Genomic DNA, 22339 nt, shown 5'->3' with positions numbered 1-22339 from the left:
ACAGGGAGTAATCTTGGTCTGGAAGGGCTGTTCTTAGAATGAGCAATCCACAGGGTAACCCCTTTTTATACTATTATAAACCAGTCTCATTATAGTCCTTGATTTACAAAATAAAATAAAATTTCAAGTAGCCCCATAAGCTTGTGAGTGATAAAAAAAAATGGAGCAATGAAATTTTATCGACAACTGTGTTGACAAATATAAAACCATTAAATGATGTAAGGGATACAGCAGAATGCCCTCTCTCACCTTTTTTAACAACAGTCCTGAAAATGCTATCTCAAGCAGGCAATTTATGTGCTTTTCATAGTATTCCCATCTGAAATACACTTACCAAAATATATTCACAGTAGATTCCTTCATGACTGAGACTTGTGTTTGCAAGTTTCTGTGGGATTTTATATAGCACTCCCTACCACCACACCGCCCCCAAGTCTCTGACACAGAGAGAGCAAGTGCTGCAGTATGCAAATTATACTGAATCAAGGGAGAGGCAGGAAAAAAAGAAAAAGAGAACTGACTTTTCCTTCTGAATGATATTTTAACTGTTCAATGAAAAAAAAATATTAGCAACCAGTTTTTCAATATGCACACTCCATTTGTGAATTCAAAGAATATATCTGATCATAAAGACAAGAAAAGTTTTACCCTTGCAGCAGTCACAGGCATCTCTGGAAAGAGCCTGATGGTCTTTGCAGCTGTGTCTCAGCTGCACAGTCCCAACCCCACCTGGTTTCTGAAAGGACGCAGAGACAAGGTGGGAGGAGGGTGGAAAATGACTGCATATTTGGACTACACTTCTTGAAGAAGGAAGTTGGTGGTAACTTCTCCTCCCATCTTTAAGCAATAGCTCAGTGTACATCCACATGGAAGGGAATTCCAGCTAGCAATTAGCACATGTTCATATTTACCTGTGTGTGAGTCTTGGAGATGTTCACGAGAACAGCTAGTGCAGAAACCCTTTAGTAAATGTTAATAGCATGCTTGAACTGTACAGTGTAGCACCAGGCACAGGTGTGCTAAAGCCTGTGTCTATGAGTGTGACAACAGTCTGGGAAAGACACATTTCTCAGCAATTCCCTTTATTCTGCATAAGGGCTAGGGGACAGTGCTTGCTGCCATCTGTCTCCACCCTGGCAGCTGCATAGAAGCTGGCTATATTCACCCATATGGGCAGTGCACTGAGAGAACTGAAGTATCAGACTCGGTAACAGTCTCCAGAATGTGGCGTTGTCAGTATAAAAAGAAAGATTCCTCTTGACGTTAGTAGTAAAAAAAAGCCTCAACCACAGAGGTAGCAGCTTGGAGGAAAAAAAAGCCGGAACAACCAACTGAAATGACAGGCAAATTGGTTTCCTAGTTAAGGTGGGTCTTGGCTGCAACATGAGTGAGAAGATTCAGCTGCTTGGGGGGCCACAGTCTCTGAAAGAACATTGCTCTAAGCAAAGCAGCTATGAGGTCCAGTTTTTAACACAAAGAGATATCTATCAGGAAAGACGGAGTCCAAAAGAGCCTTAAATAACAAATTCTAGTCTAAGTGACAGACTAGGAATTCACCTAGTCCTTTCAGCGATTTGAGGAAAGTTGCATATAAAACATATTCATTTCCTGAATTAACTGGGCAAAGAATGAGATACTCACGTAGGCTGTTGGGGGGGGGAGCAGAGAGGAGTTACACTTGCAACTTTGACTACTGCAATGAGACCTCAGTCAAATATGCATGGACATGTTTTGAAGAGTGAACTCAACTTATTCTCTGAGGTAGAGAAGATGACTGAGAGGAGACCTTATGGAGCTTATAAATGTCTACAAGCATCTGAAGGGATATCAAGAGGATATTTTCAGGCTCTTTTCAGTGGTGCCAAGCAATAAGACAAGAGGCAACAGGCAGAAATTGAATACATAGAAGAGCTCCTTTACTGAATGAGTGCCTAAGCACTGGGACAATTTGCCCAGAGAGGTTGTGGAGTCTCCCTCACTGGAGGTATTCAAGAACCGCCTGGATGCAGTCCTGTGCAATGTGTTCTGGAATGACCCTTCTTTACCAGGAAGGCTGGACCAGATGACCCACTGTGGTCTCTTCCAACCTGACCCATTCTGTGACTGTGTAGGGAGTAAGAGCAGATAACACAAAATGCTTAGACTGTGGCTCCTGGTGTCACCTGTAGGAATGCTAGCAGAAAGATGATATCTGAGGTGGGTAAACATTTCCTGGATGAGGTTGTTTGATGAACATCTGGAGTAATCAGGAAGTCTAAACTGTTGCAAAGAGCTATGGTACTGGGGTTCATCCCAAAGCAACCAGTCAGTCTGAGTTAAGTCACATAACTTAGAAACAAATTGCCCAGAGAAGCTGTGGATACCTCATCCCTGGAAGTGTTTTTGAGGCCAAATTGGATGGGGCCCTGACCTAGTGAAAGGTGTTCTTGCCCATGGAAGGGGATTGTAACTAGATGATCTTTAAAGTCCCTTCCAACCGAAACTATTCGATAAATCTAATGTATTTTATTATTCTATTGGACAGGGTCCAAAGGAAAAGCCCAACATAATTTCTTATTACTTCCACTTGTTGATCAAGTTTCTTGAACTTGTTCAACTGAACTGCAACTCCAGATGATGGTGTCAGTGACATAGGCACAGGCTCCACAGGATTACAAACCTTAAGGTTTGTTTGACAAGGGAAAAGAGGTTTGTGGGTGGCCAGACAGAAGAAGTTGAACAGATGGGAACAAAGGATTTATCAGGGCCTTCTGCTCACTCATAAGGCTCGGTATGGAAGGACAGGACATTGTGTGCCAGTTCAGACCTGAGACAAAGCCAGAGAGATGAAGCCACGTTGACATCTCCACACATGTCAGTTTTTGCTTCAGCCCTTTCCAAAGCACTGCACTTCCTTAATAGAGTGATATCCTTAGGATAACCATTTTTATATAATGTGCTCCTTGGTACCTAGGGAGTGAGTCCCGGGGTATGAGGTATAGGCCAGGTTCCTGAACACAGAAATAGGGTAAGGAGGGTCAATGATATTATGCTCATGGGGTAACATGGCTAGTAACACCCTGGAGGTGAGCAGTGGCCAATGGACAGAGAATAGACTTTTGCTTTCCACAAAGATGTCTCAGCAGCTCAGACATAGTGTTGTTGGAAACATGGTGGTCCAATAAACAAGGAAAGGCCCCTACGGAGAACATCAATTGGTCCATCAATTTTTTCTGGAACAAAGCAGGCAGACTTGCAATACTTCTTCCTTATTGCATATCAAAAACATACCTGTTTTTGCCAGCAACATTGTTTGGTTTAGTGAGAAATAGCAGGTCTTCTTTTGAACTCTGCTTCTGATGTGTGGAGGCAGATTTACCTTTTATATTTGGAATGGGTCGGTATCTTTCTGTTGATGCAACACATCGAGAAAAAGTCTTTTTCATCTATCTGTTTTCAAGTGTTTTCTTACTGGCATTTCACCTGGAGATATAATCCTGAGTAATTTACCCAGTATGCAACTGACACCTAGAATTCACAGGCACAAATGAAGTAATATGCTCTAAAATTTTATTCAAAAAAAATTATCAGAAAAATGATGATCAGGGTATCAAAATAAAATTATATTACTTATCTCTAAATATAAGATCCTGCCAAATTATCCTTCCTCCAGCTTGCCAAGAATGACACTAACTAAATGACCTGATGATTGCCTTGATATTTTAATGCTTTCATTTTCTCACTATGCCTTGTAACAGCAGGAGAATGCCAATTTTGTGTGTCTGTGTGTGCAGGCAAAATCTAGGATTGCAAATATTGTATCAACCAACAAAATGTAAAATGGAGGCAAATAACAACACAAGTAAAAGTGGAAAATAAGACAATAATTTGCAATCATAAAGAAAATAACGAACAAATAAATTACATCGTTCTATGACAGATATTATAAAGACTCCTGCTAAAAACAGCAGGAAACTCTTTAATCAGATTGCCCAGGCTAAACTCAAATGAGCAGAGGATAAAAAGTAATACATTTTGTTTGATTGTGTGACTCTTGAAACTCAAATAAGTCTTACTAAATCTGTTGTTATTCTCCTTGATTCATTATTGTTTTAATATTTACATGTGTTCTAAAAGCCTTAATATTTTCAAATTGGCCTACAGTCTCAGTAAAGCAAAATAATGCAAAAAATTTTATCTTTATATATTTAGGATGGAGTGTCACACAAAAGAGGAAAGAAAAAATAGCCAGTCATACCAAAAGCAGAAGAGAGGAGTAGATCTAATATAGTACATCATCATCCTCTCTCATTGCAAAAAAAGAGCTAAAAGTTCCTTAAAAATTGGCATTTTATGCCATGAAAAATGTCTTATGTGCTTATGTCCACTAGGCTTCTAACATTTATAGCAAATGTAATGGAGCACTTTGAGATTATTTCTATCATATCAAGGATCCTTGTGAGTCCCTTCCAACTCAGGATATTCTATGATTCTATGCTTCTATGTCTTACCTTTCACAAAGACATAACCATCCCCTTCACATTCCTTTAATGAAGTTACTCATCCCTTCACATTCTTTGCTGTCTATACAGGGAGCAGACAATACTATTAATCCCCAGAGATCAGTCACTGCTGACTGAGATCAGCCATTGCTGATTGATACAGCTCTAAATTTGAAATCTAATTATCAGATACTAACACTGCCTCGGTAATAAAGGATCCACAAGTAAATTATACGAGCAAAAAATTATTTGAATAAATGCAAATCACTACTGCAAGTAACTCGCTTGTTATAATCAATCTTAGTATGCTTATAGGCACTCATTCTAGCAAAGACTGTATGAACTAAATTATTCCTTCAAAGTATTTACTATACTTTTTTAGATAATAATTTAAACTACTTAAAACCAATTTTTATTTCTGTATTAAAGCCCTGTTCTGCAGTTAAACATGAGCACTGCAACATAACATTGCAGCATCCTAAAAATTTCAGTCTAAGCTTCTATACATACCGTCTCAAAGGTAGACTTGAAGTTAATATATTCAATGCATAAGAAAACAGATTTTAACCTGTTGGCTTTCGCTTCTCTCTCATAAACATTAGTAGTAAGAGTCCTTCAGGCCACATTATCTCTCCCCATGTAACTTCACTGCCCTCAATGGGTTTTCACTGCTGTAACCAATTCATCTATAATTAGAATTTCATAAACAATCTCTCTGATGATGTACAGGAAGGGGAATAATTCACCCTTCCTCTCTTGCATAGGCTTCTCAGTGATAACAAGACTAAAAGAGAGTAGAAAACACTACTTTTGACACTAGATCAAGTGCATGTAATTGTGAATTCAGATAACCATTCTTAGGTATGGGGAGATCTTATTTGTATGAAGTGACTTCAAAGTAGGAAAAACATTTCAAATAAAACTACAGCGCTAGCTACTATTGCTTTCCTTAACTGATGGAATAGTTTAACCAGCCAAAAACATACACTCTTTCAAAATAATTTTTAGAAACACAGCAAAATAAACCTATACTTTCCCGTTTGTGCGATTTTTTGTGTCTCACCACTGAGCTCCAATTTGCCACTCTGCTACTTCCCAGCCGAACATCTGGACTGCTCAAATACGTGGCATGGTACAGTAAGTGCTAATTACTAAAAGGAGCAGCTTGAAAACTTCCTCTGATCTTTTAAGAAAGGACTTCTTACTAAAAAGACAAGCCAGAGTTTAGAAATAGGATTTATGTCAAGTTAGTATGAGATTGTAGCAAGAAAATAATGTACACAGTTGAGGGTACTGGTAAGTTTTTGGTGCATTTAATGCTAAGTGGCAAATTGCTCTGAATATTCACTGACTTTTCCAGGCAAAGGACTTCATAGACTCCTCTCACAAAAGCACAGTCTAACAGTCATTTTAAGGAGGAGAATAAACAATACTTACTTCTATAACTTTGGATCATTTATGATCCAAAGACCAGTGTAATCAATGCAAATATTTCTTTTGATTGTTGTGTATACACTGAAGTAGAGCACTGACAAAGGTGGGATAACCTAAACTTTACAAAGAAAATGTAGGTGCCTATCTGAGCACTTTTGCAATATGGGTACAAAATGCTTTGTGTTAAAGGGGAATTCTAATTTGAGAGCACAGAATATCATGAACAACGTTTTTACCATGTGAGATGAATAATGTCATTTAAAAAATTATATAAATATATAATGAAGTTATGCAGCAGATCCCCTTTTGTCACAAAATAATTAGGCAGGTCAGCTATTGCACTAATCTCCCTGGATACAACCTTTAATTTATAAGCAGGATTTGTTTAATGTAGATTCTGGAGATTATAAAAAACCCACTAGGTATTTTGAAGCGTGATCTTCTGATGATAAATGAAGATGACTGAGTCCATTCTCTACGCTACAATTAGTGCTTGTCTCCAAAAATACCACCATGAATCAGCCTTCACACTTAAACATTTGTTTCCATCTCATTCATTTCCGGGGTTTCTGTTCGTTTTGAGAAGCCTCAATGCCTTTTAAATGGAGAAGAAACAAAGGACTGCATGATTTGAAGTACTTGAGATTAATAAGGAGGAATTTCTTGACATGTTTTCTCATATATTTCACATTCCCAATGCTTTACTATGAAATGGTTTATAACTAGAGCAGATTTTGAATGTTAATTATTAGCATATATACCAGGGTGTGCAAAAGAGTGAGGAAAATCCCAGAAAATATCTTAGCAACAACCTTGTTCTGATTTAGTGCTTATTTTACTCTTGACAATCTCTACTCTCCATTTTAATTCAAATACTTTGATTAGTCTTTTGCTGTCATGATAGAAGACAGAGATGAAGTTTATAGCTACTAGTATTACAAGAGTTTTGTTCTTTTTATATCCATATATTGTTACAATTGCTGACTAAATTTTTAATCTCAAAATCAGTATTTTGAAATTCATTTGAATTTATAAATCAACATGTTTTTTCCCAGTGCCTGTTGACTATGCCTGATGATATTTGTCTTGATTTAAGTATGTCAGTGGAAAAAATAAAACCAAAAAAATCCCAAAGGCCCTCAGATATTTTCTGGAAAAGCTTCATTTCCAAAACTTTTATTTTTTTTTTTTTGTTCAAAATTCCCATCTGGGATAGGACTAACACACCATGAGATATTAGTGTATCTGTGCTGTTCTCTGTCCCTGCAGATGGGTGCTACTGATGTTCATAGTAACTCCAGTGCTTCCCTAGGAGTTTGGCTTCTCTGTGAATGGGAATACCAACCCTGTGGGCACATGGCTAGCATGCCAGGGCTTTTTAAAAGGACTTCTATTCACTTCATATACACTACACAAATCATATGTCTGAAAGACAAGGGAGCTCTGGAGTGGGTCCATTGCATTTCCACTTGCAGTGGCACCCTCTGCACCTTTGTTCCTCTCTGCTCCTGTATGAAGCTCTCTTGGCAAGCATTCTCCCATCAACGTGTTAAAGGAGTGGAACATTAAAAAATGCACAAATTAACCATCCTGATAGCAAATTAACTAATGCAAATAAATGCAAATCCAATGCATTAGCCAGGCATGGAATGCTAATGAGAAAACAAGTCATTTAGTCAATCAAGGAAATATGCAAATAAAAAACATCCTTTTCCAAAGTGTACTTTGACACAGAAGTCTAAAAGAAATTAAATACTGCAACTGTACTTTGTGTGCATAAATTACTATTTGTGTAGTTTGCAATAAGAACATTCTACCTTGTGTTTTTATTCTGTACAGCTTGGCAACAGCAACATAACAAAATGCATTTTCTATTTAAAATACTGCAGAAATGTATTTTTCTCATTAATGTGACGTTTGAAGCTTAGTGCTGAAAAAAATCCCAAACAACTAAATGTGCTCAGGATACTGTTGAAAATTCAACCTTCTCTAATGCGAAATAGTACAAACAAGCAGTTTGTATTTCTTGAAAGATGACAAACAGCTCATCCTTCTAAGACCTGCTGTTGCAAACAACATTTGCCTTTCTCCATGTGTGCATCTGAGGACCAATGCTGCAGGCCAAGTGTCAGATGACAAGTTGCTATGGAAGATCCGCTGCCTTCATAGAAATAATTGCACAGGTGTTTTTTTGGATTATAAGCACATATTATTAAACACAGCACACATACAGAAGGGTCAGAGCCCAGTGAAAAGTACTGGTCATCACCTGTAGTAATAAACAGGATCAAGCAATGTAATCAAAGTTCCAGAATTAATTGCTGGAATATCAGGACTGACCAAATCAAGACACCAACATTGATAAATACGACTGTGCAGAGTTGCTGTAAAGGAGAGATAAGAACAACACTAGATACTATTCCTTCCTGAAGAGTAAGTTTCAGGTTAGGGGCTAAAAGGTACCAAAGATTTCTTTGCTGCTCCTTTGAACTTTTCAGTGTTATCTGCCAAGCCCGTTCTCTGAACAATTTAGAATGCACTAATTACTTTGTAAAACATTTGAAAAGTAGCCATCTTAATATCTTGCCATGGTTATCAAATTTAATTCTACTCTTCTGCATCTGAAGAATCAGAAGCAAATACTTTTATGACAAGAAATGGACAAACAGCTTTCTGGCAAAGCTGATTCCTTCCCATTAGTCTAATGCATTATGGAACAGCAAAATTACAGTACACTAAAATGTTAACCTGTTAAGTTCAATCGGCAGCTGTGACATGCTTAACCCAAACACTTTTCTATGACTATATTATGAAATAAATGGAAATGGAATTACTACTTTTTAAAGAAAATAATATACTTTCTTTTATATTCTTGTATATTTCTAATATACAGTCACTCACTGGGCTTTTTACATGGACAATTACCTTCTCAAGATCTTTGTTGATCTATGTTCCTTCTCAAGATCTATGAGACTGTGCTGTCTCCACAACACCTATGTCAAAATAAATGTCAGTTTCTCTATAGCTGATCTAGCAAAAGTAAGCACAGAAGTGGACCCAGTGATGTAAAAGGGAATATTCAGCAGAACAGAAGCCTAAATTTTCTTCTGCTTCTGTCTCAAAGGACTTCACATTCTTTTCAAGTTCAACTTTCCTATTTTTATTATTACTTGGTATTTCCTAAAGATTTGAACAAATGACCATTTCTAGCTATCTAGTGCTTTCCATTTAGTAGAAGGAATAGCAATCAAAATTTGTGTTTGGAACTGTCTTATCTCATTTGCCTGAAACAACAGAACTTGAGTGAGCTTTCCACAGTTTGACACAGATTTTTTCAGGTGAAATAAATATTGTGGGTTTTGATGGACAAATGGAAGAATGCTCAAAGGCTGCGTTCATTAATGTTATTTCATTACTTGCCATCTCTAATTATGCTGTATCTATACCAGAACATTTCTTTCTCTTTTTTGGTACCTTCTTTCCAGCACAACTAAAAGGGGAAGGGTCTCTTTTAGGTAGAATTCTTGAAGATTGAGTGGCTTTGCACATTTTTCAAGGTCAAAAGGGAAATATAATGGAAAAAAGTATGGTAAAGCATTTTAAAGCTGGTGAAATTCTATAAAAAGGACTGTGAATTCATGGAGGGAAGGAGATGAACATGCTGTTCACCTGTAGCTCTGCAGTATAATTTTCATATCAAGTGTTAATGACAGGTAACCTCCCTAGAGATTTATTCATTCATTTTCTCCCAGGTACAGTGTATTAGCCAAAGAATTTTCTGCACAGCCATGATGTGAATTGCAATTAACGCTAAGCAGTCAGGGGTTGTTTGTTAGATTATTAGAGCAAGTGAAGCTGAATGACTCATTCTATGCTATTTACAGAAAGAAGGCAAGCAATTCTTCACAGACAGATGTTAATGATAGACTACCTGGATCCCTATAGAGGAACGTCGACTCTTCAGAAACTCCTCTGCTTTTGTCACCAGAATGGCCTTGTCACTGGTGCGTATGGAGGTGCTCTGGCTCTCGGCCGCGTGGCGCTGGGCAGCCGCCGTCTCCAGGGCGAGGTTCATGGCCTTGTTACTGTCCAAGCTGTCGGTGGAGTTGTACATCCCTCGCCCGTCCTGTGGCCATGGGGATATCCTCTGAGTCCGGCTGTCATGATAGGCATCCTGGGTGGATTCTGTGCTGCTCTGTGCTGTGACGGAGATCAGTGGCTTGGAAGTGGTACGAGGGGGTACTGGTGGTGGTGTTTTTTTGTAACTTGTATAAGTTACAGCTATGGAAAGAATTAAAAGAAAAAAAAAAAAAAACAAGCAAAAAGAAAAAAGAAAAGAGAAGGAGAGGAATTAAGATTAATCTGATGGAAACTTGACAACAGAAATCACCTTAAGATTGTGCTTCTTAAAAATTACTGTGGGGTAACGTTGTGTTCTTCATGAACCTCACTATTATTTGAAAGTGTCTCTCAGAGTCAGATGGGTATCCACAGAATCATTTTATTTCAACAAGGAAACAGGAAGGGGTGGAAGTGGGAGTCCCAAATTACAGTGAAGATGAAAAAGAGTTAGTGAGGCTATGAGTGTTAAGACTTGTGCTGGGTAGGTACACATTGGGACTTCTGAGATTACTGGATAAATCTCATAAGAGAAATAAAGAAAGATTTATTTTTCCCTGTTCTTATCATCTGAACTGTGAGTTTTGTATGGATACAGTATATTAAGAAAATAGCATCAATATACTGGAACAAAATATTATTCAGCAACTTCTACTTTATGGTACGCCACACTTTAACCTTTTAAAATCCTTCCAGGTGCACTGGTTGGAATTAGGGAAGGTAGGCTACTTACTTGTGTAGGAAGCATATATTTGAAAAATATCCACAATACAGTTAACAGGAGGAAATTCAAGGCATGTTAAAAATATTATAATATATGCAAAGCTATTAAGACTTTGATGAACAGAGCAGTTCTGAGGCTGGTTTAACATAGATTCTGTCTGCCAGCATATGGCTCAATAAAACATCCAAGAAAACTCTACAGAGGCAGAACTGTGCCAATACTGCTTCCTTATAAAATTTTAAAAATTTCATAGAGATTAATATTTAGTCATTAATATCACACAGCTGAATTTTCTACTTGTCTAAGCCCACTATACACTTTTTTTTTGATACTAATGAGTATTTCTGTTGTGGAAGGGTATTTTCCCTAAAGCACATATAATCATAATTTAAAAAATTATCAGCTGATCAAAAAAACGCATTGTGATATGTATTTCTTTATTCCTGTATGGGGAAACTGGGTCCAATTCACTTTTTGTACAGTTACAGGAGTAAGTTTGCCTTTGTCTAGTGTTACTAAATGGATTGACATTGCAACAGTGACTCAGGTAACCGTGGAATTGGGGTTACTTGCATCCAAAAAGGATTCTACAAGAGCTCCTCTTCCCATTACACCCATATGGGCTGATGAGCAATGAAGACAGCCTCCCCAGCTGTGTTTTTTGATATGAGGCTACGTTGCAGCTGTCTGGAGTGAAGAGATCAGCTTAGGAATTAACACCTTGGACTGCTGAGTCTGTATCACCAGGCTAGCCTGTGTGAACAGTGAGTCTAGAGAAAATGATTCTTAAATGTTCACTCTTGATAATCATAAATAAAAGTGTTATTATACATGAAAGAGAGCAAGGCAGAGCTAGGAAGTTAAAACCTTCATTTAAAGAACATTTAAAGAACATTTAAAGCCTTGCTCTGAGCTAAATTGCTCTAACAGAGTGAAACGTAAAACACGTGAAACACGTGAAGCATGCTCTTCAGAATCTGAGACTGTGCTTTTTTTGAAGTGCCGTTTTGTTGTCCTATCACCAATCTTATTTCCTGTCCGTTTTGTAACCAGCAGTTAAGAAGGAAGAAAAACTCAGTATTTTTCAGATGCTTTAGAGAGTACAGAAAGCTCACAGAAGGGGGAGGCTATAAAGCTTGGAAATTAAGACAGTGTCTAATGAACTCAAGCAGTGGGTCTGAGGATGTTTCCACTGAGAGAGTTGCCATAATACTGCTCCCCACCTTCCCCCTGCAAATGTAGATGCAAGTGATCAAAGTGCTGGGAAACATTAGAAATAGAGACAATGGGGTGAAATAGGGTGAATGATATCCAGCACAGGAAGCCAATTTTACCTGTAACATTAGACAGGTTATCACTGTGATAACTACTTTACTGTTTTTTACATCTGTCTTCATGTAAAAGAATAGCAGTGAATGATGAAACATATGGTTAATGTGATAATGAGACATCACAAGCAGGTATATCCCTACTACTTGAGCAGCAGATCACTTCTCTGTCTAATGAATGTTAAATTGCTGTTGCAATCCTTCATAGCTGACTTAATCTTCATTTACATTTCTGAAAAATTCTCCCTGTGGCAAAACCAAAACAATTTCTTGCCTTTTTTTCTTTCCCTCCCCCCTTTTTCTCCCCCTAGGATTGAATATTTTATTCTAAAAAGTCTGATTATTTCAGTGAAGTGACATGTTTTAAAGCCACCAAGTATTAGAGTAACTGCAGTATTCTGGCAAGCATTTGATCGTGAACACTAAACAGGAATTAAAAATCCCACAGATGTTCAACAAGTAGAAGAAACCTGAAGAAAGACTGGAAGTTTGTGAGAAACTGGCTACATATTTACAGTGAAATATGGCAGGAAGAAATCCAATTAATTCCTATGCAGCCACAGAGATCAAATATTGAGTAGGGAATAAAAAAAAACCCATCTCTACACTGTTAATGAGTTAATATCTGGAATAACAGTTTCAGAGACAGAAATCTAGGACTGATTGGAGACTAACAAAATCAAGTAAGAGGATAGGGACATGCATTTGAGAGTCAAATCTTGCTACCAAATTCTATTTGCTTTAATCACTCAAGAGGTTCTAGTGAAGTTAACGGGACAACTTGACACGTGTTGCTGGCTTAAGAGATGACTATATAACAGATTAGGGTCTTGTTAAATGAGGAAGTAACACAGTAATCCATAGTTTACTGTTCATGCTTGGGGTTTGATCTCTAATAAATAAGTATTGCCTTAAGGTCTGAAGCATGAAATTTTATGTCACTTGCAAATAGTTTCCATTAATAATGGCATCTGGAAATATTCCTGTTATCAACAATAACACGTTTTTCTATCACGTCCAATTCTTGGTCCTGGCAGTCATAAATACAACACATTATATATGGGAAGAAACATTTCTTTCTCCTAATATAAAATGAACTTTTTATTTATCATCCCCTTATGCTGATGGACAGGGGCTCCTGTCAGCTTTGCATCATTCTCTACCCTGTAAATTTTATTTGCCTTAGTAGTTATTAGTCCAAAGCAAGCATATAAAACCTCCTCAGCACTGCTTTATGTCTTCTCCACTTTTTAATCCATCATTCTGCAAACTGCAGAGCTGTGGAGGATTTTGCTGGCCCCACAGAGAGGGCTGGTGCTGGGTAATGCAGTCCCGGGGTGCTGAGCACTGGCTGAGGACAGTGCCCCATAGCTCCACAGGGCACTTGCGATGAAAATTAAACTGGGAACGAGAAGACTGGGATGGAAAATTCTTGTCTTCAGTGAGGACAAGCTGTGTGTCAGCGGCAGCACAGCAGCAGGGGATGAGACCCAACATGAGGCTGGGGTGTGAAAGAGCACAGCACCAGGAGGGCAGAGCTGTCGCAGGATGGCTTCTGACTGATTTAAACTGTGGTCTTGAGCAGATGCCAGAGATCTGCTCCATGTTTGGGCACATAAAACTTCAATCCAGGATAACCTCCTGTTGTTTCTGGTGCTGACCAAAGATTTCTGATTTCTTTCTTTAGTTTTTTAGTGGTTTTAGTGTGCATATCCTGAACATTCCTGATGTATCTCTCACCAGTCCTGCTGCTGAGCAATGAAGCTCAAGCAAAGTAAAAGCAACAGCCCTCTGCCATGGTGTTAACCAGTTTGTAATATCTAAAGCTGCTCTGAAATGCAAAGAAAAAGAAAGTAGATGGCACAAGACGTGAATGTGTCTTTTGCATGGATAAACTAGAAAAAGAAACTAAAATTTTCTTTCCAGTTGTATTCAAAGGCTATCTTGATATAGAAAGCAGAACTTATTTTTTGCCTAATTAAATAAAGGGGGAAAAATAATTTTTAAAGTTCCTAACATACATTCTGTCTCCATCTATTAGCTTATAATAATCAATCAAAAATTATAAAAATTGTAAAAAACTGTTCTAATTCTAAACCATATGGGTATTTCAGACTTCATTTGAATCAAAGTATTAACTGCTTAGGTGCTTGCCCCACTTAAATATAAACATGTGCAATTAGCTCCACTGGATTTTCCTTTAAGGAAGGACATTGTTAGAGAAATGGAGAGAAAACAAAATTGTTCTGTGCTGGTTCATAGTGGGCCAGATTAAACAATGATGCAAGCCAGGTATAAATCATTCAAAAGAAATGAGCAGGCAGCAATGCAGCATAACATGCACTAATTTGTCACCCAGTCAGGAAAAAGTGAAAATGTCAAATTAGTTTTGTAAGGATTGATACCTTAACTGCCAGACCCTCACATACACAAGATTGCCTATCAGTGCCGAATTTGGCACAGAGGTGGCTACAAATGACCTGTTATGTAAAACACATTAATTTTTTTTTATGTGCTGTGTGATGCCAGCCACACAGCACTGGTAACAACCAGGATATCAGGCACTATGGCAATACTGTAGAGTGGCCAGGAAGACAATTCCAGCACCGGGGAACTGGAAATTTGGTGGTTTGGGTACACACAGTAGAAACACAAGGAAGATTTCCTTATAATTCATAAGCAACAGGATACTTGAAAATTTAACTGATATAGCTGGAAGCAGAATATCCCCCTTAGCGACACTGCATTTGTCTAAACTTGCTAAAAGTTACTGTAGATACAGCCATAGAAGTCAGTTATTCTGCCCATACTTCAGTGCCAACAGTTTATACTAGAAATAAAATTACTAAAACAAGTCAATTGAGATATAACTTCAGGTTATCCATAGACCTTCACAGACACAAGGCAGAAGGAGAGACGTGATCTATTTGATGAAATAGCAATGGCCAGGGGGATATTCAGAAAACCGTTCAAAAGGCAGCCTTTTAATAAATCACCACTTTTTGTCCATTTGGAAAACAGAGTCACCTGAGGGGTTCTTACAAATCAATATAACCATTAAGCACTTAGTCAAAATAACATTATTTAGGCTGAGATCACGAAGTTAGCTGGATGATGAATTTACATGAAAGCACCATCAATTAAAGGAAATGGTTGTCCCTTATGACACACGGCAGGAGTAAACTGGATTTTCTGTTTTGTAAGGAGGTTTATTCAGAAGGAGGATAATTACTCTGCAGGGAGCTTGGAGCTGCCCTGGAGGCAGAGGTCCCAGGGGCATGTTGCTGAAGGCACACAGGGCTCTGAGGAACCACAGCACCAGGAGAAACATAATGCAGATGCCCGGGCTGGTGTCAGGTCTTCTGCTTTGCACAGGGAAGGTGTACATCAACCTTGAAATTACTTTAGAAGAGGAAAAAGAGACCTTCTCATAATGGAAGGCCCAGATCAAATCTAATCCTGTATCAGAGTACTCAGTTTTTAGAATAATCTTTTGACCATGGTGTATACTGTTCTAGCCAAAGGCTTTGAAAGTCCCAGCTAACATGACTGTCCCTGAAATGCCCTGAAATCTCTTCTCTGTTCTCCATCATGGTCATTAGAACTCCTAAAATAAAAATGTACATATGGATGCCTAACCAGTCACTTCTCAAAACACAGAATGATGATCATTAAAAGAACATTAAGAAATCAAAGGGGACTTTTGAGAAAAAAAATCTCAGATGCTAAAAGAATTTATTTCTCACAAAAAGAATTAACTCGTTGATTTTCCTAACAAGCCATGGATGTCAAAGATAAGAATACAAGTCCCTGTTTAAAAGAGAGGTTGTTGGGACACATCTTTTTATTTATGCCTCTTTTCAACTTCCATCTACACTGGTCTCTGATGCCAAACATCATTAAAAAGAGACTGCAGTCTCAAACAGGCCAGTTTAATTGTACAAAATAATCTGCTGTTCTTAGTCAAATTCTGAAATGTTAGTAAGGGGTTTCCTTCTCGAATCAGTAACACCTTTAAAGTTCAGTCATTACAAAGAGATTTAAAAATGCTTAATTTTGACATGTGTAGCCTCTGGTATTTAATTAAGAAAAATGGATCTGTTAGAATGAAGAGGAAAAGGTTAAATCAGTCTGTTTAGATCCAAGCCTGCCATTTTCAATGTGTGCCCTCAGTGGCTACCTCAAAACCTCACTAATGATTCGGGTCTCTACTTTCTCCTTTCAATGCGGGGGCAGCATGTGCTCAGGCTGCACAGAAAAAAGAGTGGTTTGCTCCATTAGAACAAATTAGTGCCTAGACAGCTACCCGAATGTAAATGCAAGTCCTTCAGCGTGCTTCTCTAGCACACCCACTAGCACTTAAATTGAAACGTTGTCTGTATGTGAGTGTAGGGCAGGTGAGGGAAGCAAGCCACATACAGTCTAGAGTTCTCCAGCCCGTTCCTTTGCTGCTCCTTGGAAAAGTCCACACCTTTGTTTGCTGCTCTGGTAGTGAAAGATCCTGTAATTTCTGAGGGCTTTCCATGTTCTAGAGTTTCTCCATTTTTAAGGTAGTTGAGAGTGGTTTTTTTAAATGTAAGGATATTCAAACCTTGCAAAAGTAGTCATTAAAACTTATCAATGTCATACTGTAATTGAAATTCAAGAGATAATTTCGGTTTTAATTAGGTTAATTCTTTTAATTAAATCTTGAATAAATTTCTCTCCAACATAATCAGAGAGAAGCTTTGGTTATGAACTTATCTTCCTGCTTCTTCCCTTTTCTCATTCTGCCCTCCATGATGAATCCTAGCCAGTAAAGGGACCAGAAGGTTTTTCAGTAGAGAGAGAGTCTTGAGTTTGGATATCTGTGAAAAGACCCTGTGTCTTCCTTTTGAGATTAAACAGTAAGAAAAGGTGATATATACATATGATATAAAAACATCACAGTGATATTTTAATGAGTGTTTTTTTGAAAGACTGCTTACATCCAGATGATTTTTATCAGCACAGTTTATATGATGGGTTGCATTTTATTTAAACTGCATAACCGAAAGCATTGTCTGGCTAGTATGCATCTATAACTTTGTAACCTTTTTCCTGTTGGACCATTTTACGTGTCTTATGATTAAGTAAACCTGGATATTTGTTATACCCTAAAGTCAGATGTTAACTGGTAGTCTCATGTCAACACAGTCCGTGGGGGCAAAATGTTGCATTTATCCTGTGCCAATGTTTTAAGTAGGGTCTTTTAGTAATAGTGAATTACATCATACCTTCAAGACAGTTTTTGAGAACTATACATGGGAATCCATCTCATCTCACATCAGTCACTGAAAAAAACCCAATCATCCAGGTCTGAGCTGATTGTCCAATCTCTTTTAGAATTACTGTGAGAAAAAGAAGCAATTCTAGGGGCAATTCACACCCATTGTAGATGCTTATTATACCAGGAAATGAATCATCCTGTGCTTTTCTCTGTCAACCATAAAGACAATCAAGGACAACCAGCTCAAATCAGGACACCTAATTTTGACAGTTAACATCACTGGAAGTGTTCAAGAAACAAGTGGGCCTTGCACTTGATTTAGTTGACATGGTGGTGCTCAGTCAAAGGTTAGACTCGATGACCTTGGAGGTTTTATCCAGCCTTAGTGATTCTATGGTGCTATGAAATTCCTAAAGGGATGAGATAAAGTCCAGCCAAAAGCTTTGTCCCTATGACACACTGGTTTGCACTGGGACATAACCTCTCCTGTCTTTTGTTACCAGTGTTCATGGGAAAGGTGGGAGCTTCATCTCCCCCGCTCCACATCCCCTGTGAGCTGGATGGCAAAGCAAATCTGAATGGAATTTGCCTGCAGTAATGACTGAAACCTAATTTCCTGCACCTTGATCCCTTCTGCTAAAGCTACTACATAGCTTTAGTACCAGTTTTGCCCAAGGTATCTTTGTAACTCCAGACAGGTATGAAAAGCAGACCTTCTGTATTTCTGTAATTTTTTAAATTTAATGCACAATTGGAGGCACCACACCATGCTATTAATCCCATTGAAAATGTTGATATTGAAGTCAGTGGAATCTGACCAATTCATACCAGCTCAGGATCTGGACTATTGTATTAACATATTATTGACATAGACAAGAATTGCCCTTCCTATATACAACTTTTTAAGAGTTTTTCAAAATAGCACATCACTGAGACACACAGTTTCCAAACAAATTACATATAAAAACCCTGGTTTTTTAAGCAGCATCTGTCTTTGACATCTCTCTGCAAAGCAGAATCTATATAGCACTTTTAAAACCTACTGAAATCATTAGTATGACACATAACCTCAACTAAAATTTGCTGGGGTAAGGCAAAATTACTGGATGACGAGGTTTTTTTTTTAAAAAAAAAAAAAGAATTTGTGTGTGCAACAGGTTAGTCTCAATATTCAGAGTAGATCCTTTTAGCCTTCAGTTATGTACATCTATCTGATTTTGCACAGGAAATTAACAATTAAGTGGAAATGTGACCACTAAATTTGGAAAAAGCTGGAGCCACTACAGTCTCCCTGGAGAAGAAAACTATAAAAGGAATTACTATAATCAATTCACTGTGCAAGATGTTACCTCCATATTGAGCAAACTTAGGTCTGTAGGCAGCTCCATGTTACATAAACGATAAAATCTGTTTTGACAGTGTAATTAATATTAGTCTCAAAACAGAAATGCAAATCAAACAAGACATCAAGATCAGAAACTCTAGGCCTTTGCTAAAATTAAAAGAGATGTGGGCAACACAAACCTCTTAGATTGCTGATGGACTGGTTACAAAGGGTTCTATTTTAGATCAGTTAATGAGCAAGAAATTATAGCCTAACCAGTATCCTATAGATGGCACAGCAAAGTGCTGACAGCTGTATGGCTCTTCTAAAGAGTTCCTATGTGCCCCTAAAATACTGAAACTGCATTAAAAAACACCATCTCAGTTTTTCAGTTACAGGAAGGAAAAATGTTCCTTTAACTATATTTCATTTTCAAAATGTATGTGCGGCTTTTCAGGAATACAGATTGTATTTGTCACATCATCAACACAGTAAGAGACAAAGAGAAAAAAAGAGTTCCAAACACTAAGAATTGCTCTTCTTGTGCTACTCTTCTCACATTGAAAGAAAACAAAAAATTGAAAATGTTTTTCAGTAGAATTACTTCTTGAACTCCCACATACCCTTCTCTTTCAGTTAAATTAATTTCCATCAGCCTCCTAAACCCCTTCATGAATATATTATGTAGGCTTATAATGGTTTTGTTTTTCGATTTTCTATTCTGTTTCTTACAGTAACTATATGTAGCTTGTAATTTTATTTGACTTACAGTAAGGAATTCTAAGATGAATAGGATGAGAAAAACAATTTGCTTACTTACCCTTAAGAAAATGTTGCATAATTTTATCACTACATTATGATAATAATCTGACATTAAAGAAATTAAGTGATTATTAAATATAATTTAATACCTTTAAACAAATAATTTAATCCACAGAGAGCTACAAGTCTGGACACAGAATGCTCTTTTTTGTCAAATCAAATAATCATTTTACCTGAGAAGCAGATGGAGTCAGTATGAGTGTCAAAACCAGTGCTAAGAAAGCTACTTGCAGGCTGCCAGCCCTGTATTTAGGTGTAGAAAGTGATGCTACTGTGTTTTGATATCTCAGCTTTGTAAGCTGGAGCATGGCTATCTCAGTTATCCTTGTTTTCAGTGGGACCAGAATTTAAGCTTTGTTTTAATCCTATCATGCAATTTGAATAGGTTTAACTCTTGCCCTAGATTTATGAAAGTTAGCTAGCTATGCAATGCTGTCATTGTAGACTATTTTAATAGACAACAGAGAGAAACAGGGATGTCCAGGGGACTACTTTAATAATGGGTACAAGTCAAAAAGGACATATATATCTATTGTCTATAATTGCATATTAATGTGATTGCCTTTGACACCTACTTTTTAGATATATGTATCATGTGAGATGAACTTTTATGACTGAAATTTGTATAATTTCTTTGACTGGGGGAAGGAGACAGAGAATGGAAAGATATGTATTGTTCTGGACACAGGAGAGTCCCAAAAGGTAAAGAAATGTACATAAAAATCATGACTTGTTGATGTGTCCTTGATATGCTGTTTTCATTCTCAGAAGGCCAAGCGATAGGTTACTCACTTCAAACTCAGTATCTCCCCGAACCCTGGATGTCCTCTAGTTGCCCTTGAGGAGGAGTAATGTGCTGCTGGCATTGCTCTGGTGTTGTGGTTTCCAGTGGGTATATTTTAATGGACTGTATACTGAGACTGAACCTTGACCTTACAGCAAGTAAGACTTTGTTGGGAACTATCAAAGTGCTATTAGGTGACAATAAACACCTCAGTGTAGGTTGAGGTTTGTCGACCTCTATTGGTGCACAACAGGATCCATACATCATATTCAGTCTGAGTCAAAGACTGCCTAGACAACAGTTTCTTGTCCAGAATGAAGCGATTCTCTTCTAGGTCCTGTGTAGACATCTCAAATGTCTCAAATGGTACCAACCAATTGTCTTTGAACTAATCAGAGTTTATTGTCATGAGACCTTAGACTACTAGATTGCACAAAAGCATCTGTTTAGTTGACTTGACCTGGAGGCTAACCCAACACAGTTCAACTAACCTGTCTAGTCATAGGCTAATTCTGTCAGGTTATGCCCTAAGAATGTCACCAATTTTAGTATCTTTATTTTCTCTGATGCTCTGGAAAAAATCTTTCAAGTACATTTTAAGTACCGGGTTTATCAATTGTCTTTCTAGGGTAGATGTGAGTCTGAATAAGTTTCCTGAAGCAGAAATGAATCAAATGATGTTTGTATACCTAGCACAGCAAGGAATGTAGTTCTAGTGCACATATCACCATTATGGCTCTGACATATATACCTCCAACAAAAACCTGAATACATGCAGAGCTTCTGAGAAGACTCTTAGAGGTTATTTTCTTTCACAGAGGAACCCAGAAGGAGAAGCATGGGCAGGGTCCTTCCTTCTTTTTCACTGCAAAGAAGCATGATATACAGGTGTTTCCATGATCACCCACCCTGTGTACTTCCCCTAGCTGCACAGACCCACCAGAGGACAAAGCTCTCTGGCAACCTCAGGGTAAATATCTGGGCTGAGATTTACATCTGCCACTGTCAGTTTCTACCATGTCAGGAAGGGTTCAAACACTTAGCAGTGAATCTCCTTCTCTGCATGCTATATTTTTCTGATAAATTCTTATCTTTTTTTTTTTACCATATAATACCATAAAGAAAACATAGCTGAGAAAACTCTGTGAACAGACTAGCTTTGAAACCAAATTCTGCCAGGGGAGGGAGCATAGGTATCCTTTTTAATAAAAAAAGGACCAGCTGTCTGGCAAATCCAGTGGATTACAGAGGAATTTTGTCAAGCACACAACAGCAGGAGCAAGAGAGAAACACGCATTATACATTTTTTAAACTAACCATAGATGGAAGACGGTGAATTCATTTTTATCTTTGACTCTGAAGATAATCTGTACCAGGGAGAATGAAAATTATAAAAAGCTCCTGGCTACTGCTCCAACTGCTTTCATGCCTCATCAGCCTGAAGAGGCCAGGCAGCCCTGATTAGCACAGCCTTACTCCATCTCCAGGAATCCCAGAGTTGTGAACAGTTGTGACAGCCCCTTGGCCATCCTCTGTCAAACTCCTTGAACCAAAGTGTTTGTGTCACCTTCATCCCAGTGACTCCCTGGGCCATTTCCACCTTGTAGAGCTGCTAGTGAACAGCGGTGTCAGCCTAGCAGCAGAACTTCAATATGTTTAAAAAAATTAAAGACTAATTATGCCCTCCAGATACGCCCAGAGCAATGAAAATTATGTGTGCATATCCAAGTGTAGAACTGGGCTCATCATTTGTTAGGATAAGATTTATTCTCACAGCACAGGAACACAAGTTGGCACAGCATCAAAGGATTAACTTAGGATGCCCAAGTGCTCCCACAGATAGCTAGTGTGTTTCCTGCAGAGAGCTGGAGTGTCAGATAATTCCATGGAGCCCCAACAGTAATTAAGGAAAGTCAACATAATAAATTATGATTGAGAACACAGCCTTCTATATCTTATTTGGACTCAATGTTTTGTGTTTTTAAACGTACCTGTTGTGGATTCCACTGCTAGCTATTATTAAGCAATGGATACCAATAAAATCCTCTCAGACTGAGCATTTACTTCTATAGACA

General features: G+C 38.0%; 1 protein-coding gene across 17 annotated transcripts in view; it reads right to left on the bottom strand.

The window, feature by feature from the left end:
- Window positions 1-22339, bottom strand: part of DLGAP2 (DLG associated protein 2) — a 458740-nt gene that overhangs the window by 24130 nt on the left and 412271 nt on the right. For all 17 annotated transcript variants that reach the window (XM_042016315.1, XM_042016316.1, XM_042016327.1 and 14 more), the window contains one exon: window positions 9847-10196. In XM_042016315.1, the coding sequence (XP_041872249.1) occupies window positions 9847-10196 (350 nt within the window). The remainder of the gene's footprint in view (window positions 1-9846; window positions 10197-22339) is intronic.

Source organism: Corvus kubaryi, unplaced genomic scaffold (genome assembly GCF_017639235.1).
Source record: "Corvus kubaryi isolate FWS band 111438036 unplaced genomic scaffold, C.kubaryi_AGA036_p1.0 split3-73, whole genome shotgun sequence".
Classification (NCBI taxonomy): Eukaryota; Metazoa; Chordata; class Aves; order Passeriformes; family Corvidae; genus Corvus; species Corvus kubaryi.
The sequence above is the reverse complement of the archived record's forward strand: the minus strand, read 5'-3'. Positions and strand labels throughout refer to the sequence as shown.